Source organism: Dipodomys merriami, unplaced genomic scaffold, assembly GCF_024711535.1.
Source record: "Dipodomys merriami isolate MVZ:Mamm:240054 unplaced genomic scaffold, mDipMer1.0.p SCAF_400, whole genome shotgun sequence".
NCBI classification, from domain to species: Eukaryota; Metazoa; Chordata; class Mammalia; order Rodentia; family Heteromyidae; genus Dipodomys; species Dipodomys merriami.
In genome coordinates, this window is record NW_027205605.1 from 823,526 (window position 1) to 836,449 (window position 12,924).

Genomic DNA, 12,924 nt, shown 5'->3' on the forward strand with positions numbered 1-12,924 from the left:
TCCACAGCCTCACCTCAGGTCTTTGCCTGGCAGCACCTGTCTGACTGCTGAACGAGTGCTGCTTCCTAGAGGCTTTACACATACCAGTCTCCTCCCAGTTTTCCTTAAAGAAAGTAGAAAGGAAATAAACTTAACTAAATTTTTCTTGGAAAAGCCTACCATACCATGGTGTTTTTTTTTTTTTTTTTTTTTTTTTGCCAGTCCTGGGGCTTGAACTCCGGGCCTAGGCACTGTTCCTGGGCTGCTTTTGTTCAAGGCTAGCACTCTACCACTTGAGCCACAGCACCACTTCCAGCTTTATCTCTTTTTGTGGTATTGAGGAACCCAGGGCTTCATGCATGCTAAGCAAGTACTCTACCACTGAGCCACATTCCCAGCACTGCCATGGTATTTTAGTATGCATTTTTATTGTTAATTAAATTGCAGTTGTGTATTTATCATATCTTCCTAGCTTCTCTTTCTTCTCTCTCTCCCCTTCCTTCTCCGCTTGCTACTCCCCTCCCCCTCCCCCCTACACCCTTTGGCCTTACAGGGGATGAAACCTAGGATTTCAAGAGTTCTTTTCTTAACTTTTAGAGCTTTATTGGGGCTCATGTAACTTTGGAAGTGGATTGACAGTTGGCAGAAGAGTAAAAGACATAAAACAGTGACTATGATGATTAGTAAACAGACTTCTAGCTTCTAGTTAGCTCATTATGAATACGTTCTCAGATATGCTTGAATAAGTATATTATTTCATTTTGTCATGTCCCTGATTTGAAGTAATGCTGCATATTGTACATTTCACAATGAAAGGCTTAATTTTGATTGCTATCTTGAAAGAACCTAACTGTTTCCCTAATTTAAGAATTATTTTTGATTTATGTCCTTGTACTCTTGATTTTGATGTTTAAATATTCTGTTTGAGGTTTTTTGTTTTCTTTTTCTGTTGTTTGCTTGTTTGGTACTATATAGTCCAGCCTGGCCTTTAAACTCTTGATATTCCATCCTTTGATTCATTAGTGCCCAGATTACAGGCATGTGCCACGCTGCCTTATTACTATCTGCTTTTCTTTGTTTTACTATAAATGGTTATTGTGGCATTTTCAGGAATGATTGCTTACTGATAAATATTTGTAAGACTTGTGTGTTTGCATGGTAGCCTGTAGAACTGTATTAGATCATGTTGTAGTCTGTGAATATTTGGACTTTTCTCTTAGAATAAGATAGTTGGAAAGGTGAAAATAGCACTCAAGATGTAGAACCCCCTTCTGATGACTGCTGTCATCATTAAGTAACTTGGCTCTCATCTGGGATATGTAAATGTGATGCTGGTCTTTTAGGAAACTTCTTCTACGTACCTAGATTATTTTTATTTATTGTTTCCTTCATACCTAGCTTATTAATTGATCTCTATGTGATATTTTCTAAATTAGTTATTCTAATTTAATGGCTCTCTTTCAGGCTGGCATGGCTCTATATAAGATTGTCCCCAAAAACCCTTACTACTTTTGGTCTGTGATGAGCTTAATTATGCAAGTGAGTATGGCATTTGGAATGCATCAAAGTATGTCTTTAAAAATTTATTTTCTTAAAGTGTTTCTGAACGTACTGCAGTGAGTGTTAAATATAAGACTTATTGTCAGGTGATTTTCCTAGGTAGGGATACTTGGTATCTTTTTTCTCCTCTTCCTCCTCCTTCTCTTCCACTTCTTTCGCTTCTTCCCTCCTTTCTTCTACACAGCCCAGGCTGGCTTTGAACTCTAAGTAGCCCAGGTTAGGCTAAAACTGGAGATCCTGCTGCTTCTGCCTCCTGAGTTCTGGGATACCAGGCCTTAGGCCTGGTATTTTATTTGTACATAACAGAGACTCAATTTCCCCTGAGTGTTTGATCCATTGCTGGATTATTTGGTCAGTCATGAAGCTCAGTCTGGAGATGATAGAGGCAGTGTTAGAGGTGAGTGAGCAGTCATTGAATGGGTCAGCCTTCATTTAGTGTTTTCCTTTCTGAGCCTTGGCTTGCTCTTTTGTGGAATGGAGATGCTTACTGTAAGCAGCAAAGTGAGATTCTTTGTAGGAGAAGATGCGGAAGAATAGTTAAAATGTAGTGATTAAGAATAGGCATTCTGGGATCAGACAGTATTTAAGGTAATTGTAGCCAGTAACTATAAATGAGAAGAATCGGCATTTCTCCTTCCTTACAGCTGAGGACATTGTTGACGTATGACAAGCTTATACAGGGCCTATGTTTCTAAAGAAATGCAGGGATATGTCATGGTGGAAGTCTAGCATCTCAAAAATGCACTGGTTGGTGAAGCTGTGGTGAAGGAATCTCTTGTAAAGCACATAATCTCTTAGATGTCCAGTTGGCAGGTTCAGAGTAGATCAGCTATGTGACACGTTGGATCAACAGTTATAAGCCAGAGTTGCGTGTTAATAGGAATAGTGCAAGCAGGGGAAAAGTTAGAATGAAACATTTATTTTTCCCCTTCTAGTCTATATCAGCACAGGATGAAAACCTGTCTAAAACCATGTTTCTGCCCCTTGCCGAGAGAATGGTAGAAAAAATGGTGAAAGAGGACAAGATCGAAGCTGAGGCTGAGGTGAGTGTGATTTTAGTAGTCTCACAATATTGTGCTAAAGTACTGTTAACTCTAGTCTAGTTTCATCTAGCCTCTCCATCTCTGCCCTGCCTATAATTGAAGCTTTCTGGTCTTTAGCAAATACCCTAGGATGAGATGTGTGGGTGGGAAGTTTCATGTCACTGGAGGATAGTGTTCTATTAAATAAGTGTTAAAAAAAAAACCAACAAAAACATACACGTGATCATGTTATTATTGAAAAATTGCAATGGTTGTCCTCATTTATGTCTTCTGTAAGGTTGAACTTTATTATATGATCCTGGAACGCTTGGGGAAGTACCAGCAAGCCTTGGATGTCATTAGGGGGAAATTAGGAGGTAATTTTAAAAGTTTTCCTGAATTTTTTTTCTCTTTAAGCATAAAAATTATTTATTGTGCTAAATTTTTTCTCATAAAAAATAAACATGTTAAAATGTTATGGATTCACTTGTGATTGATAACTTTGATTACAAATTCTTACAGATTTTTCTATATGTTGTTAATTAATTTTTCTGGCACCACTTCAGTGCATACAGTCACATGCATGCACACAAACACATACACAAAAGAACTGTGCCAGGCACTGGTGGCTCATATTTGTAATCCTAGTTACTCAGAAGGCTGAGATTTCAAGATCATGGTTCAAAACCAGCCTGCGCAGGAAAGTCTCTGAGGCTCTCCAGTGAACCACCAGAAAACTGGAAGTGGCACTGTGGCTCAAAGTGGTAGAGCACTAGACTTGAGCAAAGGAGCTCAGGGATGGTGCCCAGACCCTGAGTTCAAGTCCCACGACTCCCCCCCCTCAAAAAAAAAACAACAAAAAAAACCCCAACTGTTTGCCTGGGCTAAATTTGTTGGAGTAGTTTTATGAGTCTTCCACATACACAATCTCCATTGTATACCTCTTTTTTTTTTTTTTTTTCCTTTTTGGCCACTCTTGGGGTTTGAACTCAGGGCTTGGGCACTCACTGTCCCTGAGTTTCTTTTGCTCAAGGCTAGCACTCTACCACTTGAACCACAGCACCACTTCTGGCTTTTCCCAGTAATTGAACCCAGGGCTTCATGTATGCTAGGCAAGCACTCTACCACCAAGCCACATTCCTAGCCCAGTGCACCCTTGTTTTTAACTGACAAAGCAATTATAAAAATTTAGCATTAGAAATATCCTTTGCTTTCTCTTTTTGTTGGGGAGGGGTTGGTCATGGGGCTTGAACTCTGGGCCTGACCCCTGTCCCTCAGCTCTTTAGCTGAAGGTGAGCACTCTACCACTTGAGCCACAGTGCCACTTCCAGCTTTTTCTGTTTATATGGTGCTGAGGAATTGAACCCAGGGCCCCTCCTTTGTTCTCTTAAGTGAAATCTTTATTATAAGCTTGGGTTTAAGAGCAATCCCATTTTTTAAGGAGTAAATAAGGAAAATGAAACCTTTTCCCATTTATGATTGGACTTTTTTCTGGTTTGGGGTGGAAATGGCACCAACTCACCAACTTTCGTAACTTTGTGTTATAGAGAAGTTGACAAGTGAGATTCAGAGTCGAGAGAACAAATGCATGGCTATGTACAAGAAGCTGAGCAGGTGGCCGGAGTGCAACGCTCTTTCCCGGCGCCTTTTACTGAAAAAGTGAGTAGATCCTGGATTTTGTGCTGAGATCATCATTGGGTTTCCTGGACTCATTATTGACAATTTTTGTGCCTGTGTATTTTGAGATTTCTAGGTAGAGAGAAAATTCTCTCAGTAGTTGTATCATTGGTATTTTTAAGATTCCATTTTTTTTTTTTTCTTTTGTTGGTCGTGGGGCTTGAACTCTGGGCCTGGGCGTTGTCCCTTAGCTCTTCAGCTCAAGGCGAGCGCTCTACCACTTGAGCTACAGTGCCACTTCCTCATTGGTATTTTTAAAAAGCAAGTTTTCGAAGAGCCTTCATCTTTTGCTAAGGAGGTGCAATGGTACTTAATGTCACCATGGTGGCTAGACCTGGAGAATGAATGCTGAATATTATAAATGTATTGCAACCAATATTGGCCCAAAAGAGTCTTCCTTCTTAGGACACCACCTCCTATATAGGAAGAGCTCATAAGCCGGGCACTGGTGGCTCACGCCTGTAATCCTAGCTACTCAGGAGGCTGAGATCTGAGGATCGCGGTTCAAAGCCAGCCCGGGCAGGAGAGACCGTGAGACTCCTATCTCCAATAAACCACCAGAAAACCGGAAGTGGCGCTGTAGCTCAAGTGGTAGAGCGCTCACCTTGAGCTGAAGAGCTGAGGGACAGTAACCAGGCCCAGAGTTCAAGCCCCACGGCCGACAAAAAAAAAAAAAAAAAACAGAGCTCATTTGGACAGTCATCTATTAAGTAAAATTTCTAGGTTGGGCAAGGTGGCTTATGCCTGTAACCCTAGCTGTTTAAGAGATAAAGATTGAGAGGCTTGCAGTTCAAGCCCAGCTCAGGCAAAAGGTTTGTAACACTCTTATCTCAACCAAAAAAAGCTGGGTTGAGATGGCATGGGCTTAGCTAACAAGAAACAAATAGGAAGATAGAGGTATGAGGCCAGCCTGGGTAAAAGTACAAAACTTACCCTAAAAACCAATTGGAAAAAACTGTGCTGGCTCCATGTCTCAAGTAGTAAAATACCTCCCTAGTAAGTGCAAAAACCAGCCAACTAACCAAACAACAAGGTTACTTTTCTTTGATAGCCTGGGCGCTGTCCCTCAGCTCTTCAGCTCAAGGCTAGCGCTTTACCACTTGAGCCATAGGACCACTTCCAGTTTTCTGGTGGTTTATTGGGAATAAGAATTACACGGCCTTGGGGCTGGGAAGGTGGCTCAGTGGTAGAGTGCTTGCCTTGCATGCATGAGGCCCTGGGTTCGATTCCTCAGCACCACATAAGCAAAAATTAAAAAGCCGAAAGTGACGCTGTGGCTCAAGTGGTAGAGTGCTAGCCTTGAGCTGAAGAGCTGAGGGACAGCACCCAGGCCCAGTTCAGACCCCATGACCAGACCCCCCAAAAAAAGAAAAAGTTTCACGGCCTTTCCTGCCTGAGCTGGCTTTGAACTGAGATCCTCAGCTCTCAGCCTCCTGAGTAGCTAGGATTACAGGCGTGGTACCCAGCATGGTTATTTTTTTGAAGGGACACAGGTTTGTTTGTTTTGTTTTTTGTTTTTAAGTCTTTCACTTTGATGATAATGCTTCTGGAGTGATATTCTCTTAAGAGTTGCAGAGTTTCTACAGGAATGGGTGAACCATTCCTTACTTACAAAGAAACGTAACTTAGAACAAAAGTAATGCTACATGGTGCATAAGACAGATTTATCACAACTTGTATTTAATCCTGTGTGCATCATTCAATCTGATTTTAGCTCAGATGACTGGCAGTTCTATCTGACTTATTTCGATTCTGTCTTTCGACTGATTGAAGAGGCCTGGACCCCTCCCGCTGAAGGTGAACAGTAAGTCATCTTTCCTGAATTACAACAGCACTTTCAAATAGGTTTTTATTTTTTATTTTTTAGCAGAAGCTAATTGAATTCTGTCTGAACTGTAAAATCCTTTCAAAGTAAGATTTTTTTCTCTCATTTTTTTCCCTCTGTCTTAGAGATGATTTATTTAACTTCTCTATTGATGATACTTGTTTTTTTTTATTTCTTTTTTCTTTCTTTCTTATTATAGGTAATACTATAATAAACAGAAATAGGATTTTTTTTGGGGGGGGAGTCCAGTCATGGGGCCTGAACTCTGGGCCTGGGCGCTGTCCCTCAGCTCTTCAGCTCAAGGCTAGTGCTCTACCACTTGAGCCACAGAGCCACTTCCGGCTTTTTTCTTTTTTGCTTGTGTGGTGCTGAGGAATCAAACCCAGGGCCTCAGGCATGCAAGGCAAGCGCTCTACCAACTGAGCCACCTTCCCAGCCCAGAAATGGGATATTTTAAAAATAATGAATGCAGGAATAATGTTTAAGATAGGAATTATGGTAGAGGAGATCTAAAATAGCAGTTGTGGATTTAAGATAGCTTTGAGGGCTGGGAATGTTGCTTAGTAGTAGAGTGCTTTCCTAGCATGCATGAAAATCTGGGTTTGATTCCTTAGTACCACATACACAGAAAAAGCTGGAAGTGGTTCTGTGGCTCAAGTGGTAGAGCGCTACCCTTGAGCAAAAGAAGCTCAGGGACAGTGGTCAAGCCCTGAGTTGTTGACATTTGGGTTTAATCCCTATCATTGGACAAAAAAAAAACGATACCAAATATGAACCCATCTTGCCCTCTTACCCACATAGAAAACAATGAATTCCACTTGGCTTTAACCTTTTGGAAGGACGGTAGAGGTAATAAAATACCTTTTTTAATGTGTTTGTACCCAGCTCTTTAGAAGGAGAAGTACATTATTCAGCAGAAGAGGCTGTGAAGTTTATAGAAGACCGGATAACAGAGGAGTCCAGAGGCTCCCGCCATCTCCGAGGACCACATCTGGCTAAACTGGAGCTGATTAGGCGTTTACGAAATCAAGGGTGTAATGATGAGTACAAGCTGGGTAAGAAGTGGTACAGTGTTTGTGGACCCTGGAGTAGGCATAGGGATGTCCTCAGTGCCTCTGATTCCAGTGATGATGAAGTGTAGCAATCTGAAGTCATCTGAAAGTATTCACTGGAAAATAGATCATATACTGTTCTTTTTTTTTTTGGGTCCGGTCGTGGGGCTTGAACTCTGGGCCTGGGCGCTGTCCTTCAGCTCTTCAGCTCAAGGCTAGCGCTCTACCACTTGAGCCACAGTGCCACTTCCGGCTTTTTCTTTTTCCTTATGTGGTGCTGAGGAATCGAACCCAGGGCCTCATGCATGCAAAGCAAGCGCTCTACCACTTGAGTCACAGCACCACCTCCGGCTTTTTTCTTTTTGCTTATGTGGTGCTGAGGAATCGAACCCAGGGCCTCATGCATGCAAGGCAAGCACTCTACCACTGAGCCACCTTCCCAGCCCCTTGTTGCTACTTTTCAATGTTGTGAATGCCTTCCCTAAGGTAACTGTCTCATAGTTTCAATTAAATTCTGGCATTCACTAAACTTAGGTAAAAATTGTCATTTTTTTCAGTATTCTTTTGAAAAAGAGAGACCCAAAGAAACTTTTAAAAAACTTCATTATCACTGAACGTTTGGTCCTTTTTAGGGCTGGTCCACATGTGTTCTGGTGGCCACTTGTCCTGTGATAATGCGCCTGCAGTGTATGTCATCTGTCCTGTGGTCTCCACCCATTTTATTATCTAATTAGTGTTCTTGGCCGTTCATCCTAAAATCAGTATTCTTTCTCTGTCATTCCCTTTGTAGCTTATTCATAGCCAGTGTTTAGTTCTGTGTTGGCTTCCTCTTTTGGGCTACATTATTAGACCTCACTGGATATATTAGCCACAGAAATGGAGGCTTACTTTCTTTGCAATCTGAACATGAATGTCTGTGGATTTCCTAGCTCCCTCTTCCACTCAACAGCTTATATCTTACAAATGTGCTGGTATGGGTATTAGCCTGATCTTCACATTTGTTGAATAGCTATGATATCATGTCTTCTTTTCCTTGGAAGTGCTGGTGTTTGAACTCAGGACTTCATGCTTGTTGGGTAGATGCTCTTCCATTTGGAGCCTGCTAGCCCCTTTTTTACATTGATGATGATGATGATTTTGTCAGTCATGGGGCTTAAACTCTGGGCTTGAGCACTGTCCCTGAGCTCTTCAGCTCAAGGCTCGCACTCTACCACTTGAGACACAGTGCCACTTCTGGTTTTCTGGTAGTTAATAGGAGATTAAGAGTCTTACAGACACTTTGCTGCCCAGGCTGGCTTTGAACCGCGGTCCTCAGCTCTTAGCCTCCTGAGTAGCTAATATTACAGGCGTGAGCCACCAGTGCCTGGCCTGGTTAATATTTTTATTATTACTGTTTTTGGTACTGATCTTGGAGCTTGAATTCATAACCTGGGCATTGTCCCGAGCTTTTTTTTTTTTTTTTCTTCAAGGCTAATGCTGTACCATTTGAGCCATAGCTCTATGCTGACTTTTTGGTGGTTAATTGGAACTAAAAGTCTTATGGACTTTTCCTGCTTCCACTGGATGAGAAATCTGATCCTCGAATCACCTCCTGAGTAGCTAGGATTATAGGCATGAGCAAAAGAAAAAAGAAAACAGGCTTTAAGTGTAAACCCCAGTACCACCAAAAATTAAAATAAAAAAGAACAGTACATCGGGGCTGGGAAGGTGGCTCAGTGGTAGAGCCCTTGCCTTTTTTTTTTTTTTTTTAGTCATGGGACTTGATTCAGGGCGTGGGAACTGTCCCTGAGCTCTTTTTGCTCAAGGCTAGCACTCTACCACTTTGAGCCACAGCACTACTTCGATTTTTCTGGTTGTTAATTGTAGATAAGAGTCTCATAGACTTTTCTGCCTGGGGTGGCTTTGAAGCGTGATCCTCAGATATCAGCCTCCTGAGTAGCTAGGATATAGACATGAGCCATAAGCATGTTCTACCACTTTGAAGCACAGCTCTACTTCTAGTTTTTTTGGTAATTGGAGTTAAAGAGTCTCAAGGACTTTCCTGTCTTTGCTGGCTTCAAACCGTAGTTATAGGCATGAACCACCAGCACTTAGCAAAATGAATGCTATAAAATAAAAATCATTTGATTTAGAAATTGCTAAAGTTTATGGATAATTTAGTGACTTTCTTCTCTCCCTTTTAGGAGACCCGGAAGAATTGATGTTCCAGTATTTTAAAATGTTTGGAGATAAACCGTGTTGTTTTACAGACCTTAAAGTGTTTGTTGACCTATTGCCAGCTACACAGTGTACAAAAGTAAGTACCTTTCAGAATTTTGTTGATGAAAACTAGGTTAAGCATTTGGGATTCCTTTCCTTAATGTGTGGGAACAGCAAACATGAGGTACATGGTGAGTTCGCTGGTCAGTTAAGTACTCTGAGTGCTATCACATCAAAGGCACAGTTTCTCTTCAAGGCAAATTATAGTGGGAATGAACACCTGGAAGGTGATTGGAGTCTTTTTTAAAAATTACTCTTTCTGGTGATATTGGGGATCAAACTCAGGGTTTTGTGCTTGCAAGGCAGGCTTTCTGCCACTGGAGTCACACACCCCCATATCAGGACTTTTGCCTACTAGGCTCTGTCACTTGAGACTTACCCCCATTATATCATTTCATTCTGGGATAACTGGAGATTTTTGTGTTAGTTGGAGATGAGGCTCAAGTGCAAGCAAAGTAGAACAGTACCTGAGCTCAGGACCTGTACCCCCAGCAAATTTCTTTGTAAATCACTGGGCATAGTGGCTCAACACCAATAATCCTCCCTACTCAAGAGGCTGAGATAAGGAGGATGGAGGTTAGAAGTCAGCTTTGGTCAGAAAGTTCTAGAAACTCACCTCAACCAATAAAAACTGAGTGTGTTGGTGCATGACTGTTCTCTGCACTGAGGGAAGTATAAATGAGAAGATTTAGTCTAAGTCAACCTGGGCAAAAAAATGAGACCCTATTCCAGAAACAATGCAAGCAAAAGGGCTGAAGGCATGGATCATGTGGTAGCAAGCACAAAGCCCCTGAGTTCATAACCCAAATACTGTCCACAAAATAATTTATTGTAAATGCAGTTTATGGTGTGTGTGCGCCAGTCCTGGGGCTTGAGCTCAGAGCCTGGGCCTTCTCTCTGGGCTTTTTTCTCAAGAGTAGTGTTCACAGCTCCACATCTGGCTTTTCTCATGTATATTTAGAGTCTCATGGATGTTCTACCTGGGCTGGCTATGAATCTCGATCCCTAAATCTCAGCCTCCTGAGTAGCTAGAATTATATGTGTGAGCCACTGATGCCTGGCTACCTTTTTTTTTTTAAGTCTTCCTTATGATACCTTTTCATTACTCTAGTACATACTCAAGATGTCACAACTTGTGAAATATTTTTATGATGTTTTTGATTTCTGTAGACCTGTAGTAAGGGTACAAGTCATAGTTTTGGACAGCAGTGAAGGAATGTGCTAGGTTCACCTGAGTCACAGCATTTGTGTTGCCCTGACATCTTTTTTTTTTTTTTCCTCGGGAGTTGGGTTGAACTTAGCCTGGGTGCTATCCCGTCCCTGAGCCTCTTTTGCTGAAGGCTAGCCTTCTACCACTTGAACTATAGCGCCAGCGCCACTTCTGGCTTTTTCTGTGTATGTGGTACTGAGGAATGGAACCCAGGGCTTCATGCATGCTAGGCAAACACTCTACCACTGAGCCACCTTCCCAGCCCAACTCCTGACATCTTTATAAGCTGTTAGTAGATGGAAAATGGTGTATTAAATCTGGAATTTATGTTTTTGTTTTTGTTTCTGATAGCTTTATCCAGACCATTTCTATTTGTGGAGTTACAGTTTGAGATTTGTATTCCTTTTTTTTCTCATTCTGCAGTTCATTAATCAGTTACTTGGAGTCGTTCCTTTGTCGACACCCACAGAGGATGATAAGCTTGCACTGCCTGCTGACATCCGAGCTCTGCAGCAGCATTTGTGTGTGGTGCAGCTGACGAGGTTACTCGGTTTGTACCACACTATGGATAAAAATCAGAAACTGAGTGTGGTCAGAGAACTGATGTTAAGGTACCAGCATGGACTAGAATTTGGTGAGTAGCCTTGTGTGATGTCCAGTATTTGCCTGACCTGTTTATACTTCCAAGTCAGCTGTTTGGTCAGCCATCACCACATGTCTCATTGTACTTGCTAAGGAGCACATTTTATTGGGTGGGGATACTGCCCACACTGGGAGCTTAAGATCATTATAATTGGGAGTATAGCTCCTGCTATATGGAGCTTTATATGAATTGCATAGTTGATGATTGTCATATTTGGGGGGATATAGGCTTTAATATTCTCTATAGTTAAGAAAAGGAATAACACACACACACACACACACACACATATAGGCTTTAATATTCTCTATAGTTAAGAAAAGGAATCTCTCTCTCTCTCTCTCTCTCTCTCTCTCTCTCTGTCTCTCTCTCTCTTTCTTTCTTTCTTTCTTTCTTTCTTTCTTTCTTTCTTTCTTTCTTTCTTTCTTTCTTTCTTTCTTTCTTTCTTTCTTTCTTTCTTTCTTTCTTTCTTTCTTTCTTTCTTTCTTTCTTCCCAGGGCCTGAGCTTCTTTTGATCAAGGCTAACACTCTACCACTTAAGCCATTATATATATATATATATATATATATCTTTTAATTTTTATTTTTTTGTCGCTCATGGGGCTTGAACTCTGGGCCTGGGTGCTCTCCCTCAGCTGTTCAGCTCAAGGCTAGCACTTTACCATTTGAGCCACAGCACCACTTCTGGTTTTCTGGAGTCTCATGGTCTTTCCTACCTGGGCTGGCTTTAAACCACAATTCTCAGATCTCAGTTTCCTGAGTAGCTAGGATTACAGGCATGAACCACTGGCGCCTGGCCTCTCTTATCTCCAGAGAACTATGCAGAAAAAGCCAAAAGTGGTGCTGTGGCCTAAGTGGTAGAGCACTAGCCTTGAGTACAGAGACATTTGGGCAGAATCCAGTACCTAAGTTCAAGCCCCAGGACTGGTAGAAAAAAAAAATAGATGAAGTAAGGTGTATGATATTAATATAGTTATTTATATATGGGCCTTGATTCTTTACCTAAAAACTTTTTGAAACCTTCACATTGGGTCCAGGCTAAATACTGTGTGTTCGCTTGGGCTCTCTCTGGTCTAGCTGAGTATAATCTAATCTTTTCATTCATGACCCAGAGTGCACAGAACTAGGAATTGAATTCAGAGCCTCACATAAGCTAGCCAAAACTCTACCACATAGCTGCTTCCCCAGCCCTTATGCATTTCTTCTGGTACTCAGCCTGTTTTTGTTTCCTTTTCCCTTTCCTCTTCTCATCACATTCCTTCCTTTAAAAACTCTTTTGGGGAGGGGGCTGGGAAGGTGGCTCAGTGGTAGAGTGCTTGGCCTTGCATATATGAGGCCCTGGGTTCGATTCCTCAGCAACTCATAAGCAGAAAAAACCAGAAGTGGCTTTGTGGCTCAAGTGGTAGGGTGCTAAGCTTGAGCTGAAGAGCTGAGGGACAGTGCCCAGGCCCAGAGTTCAGGCCCCACACCGACAAAAAAAAAAATCTTTTGGGTGGGCCTCTGGTGGCTCATGCCTATAATTTTAGCCATGCTGGATGTTGAGATTTGAGGATCAAGGTTTGAAGCTTGGGCAGGAAAGTTCATGAGACTCTTAGCTCTAAACACCAAAAGTCCAAAAGTGGAACTGTGTCTTCTGTGGTAGAGTGCCAGCCTTGAGCAAAACAGAACAGCTCAGAAACAGCTCCAGGATTGGCGTGCAC

General features: G+C 41.8%; 1 protein-coding gene across 1 annotated transcript in view; it reads left to right on the forward strand.

Annotated features, from left to right (window-relative positions):
* The window catches only part of LOC138806576 (N-alpha-acetyltransferase 25, NatB auxiliary subunit), a 48,123-nt gene that overhangs the window by 16,037 nt on the left and 19,162 nt on the right, over nucleotides 1–12,924 (forward strand). Inside the window, exons 5-12 of the mRNA XM_069992003.1 lie at nucleotides 1,444–1,518; nucleotides 2,475–2,582; nucleotides 2,860–2,938; nucleotides 4,109–4,220; nucleotides 5,953–6,042; nucleotides 6,949–7,118; nucleotides 9,299–9,411; nucleotides 11,008–11,218. Of these exons, the coding sequence (XP_069848104.1) occupies nucleotides 1,444–1,518; nucleotides 2,475–2,582; nucleotides 2,860–2,938; nucleotides 4,109–4,220; nucleotides 5,953–6,042; nucleotides 6,949–7,118; nucleotides 9,299–9,411; nucleotides 11,008–11,218 (958 nt within the window). The remainder of the gene's footprint in view (nucleotides 1–1,443; nucleotides 1,519–2,474; nucleotides 2,583–2,859; nucleotides 2,939–4,108; nucleotides 4,221–5,952; nucleotides 6,043–6,948; nucleotides 7,119–9,298; nucleotides 9,412–11,007; nucleotides 11,219–12,924) is intronic.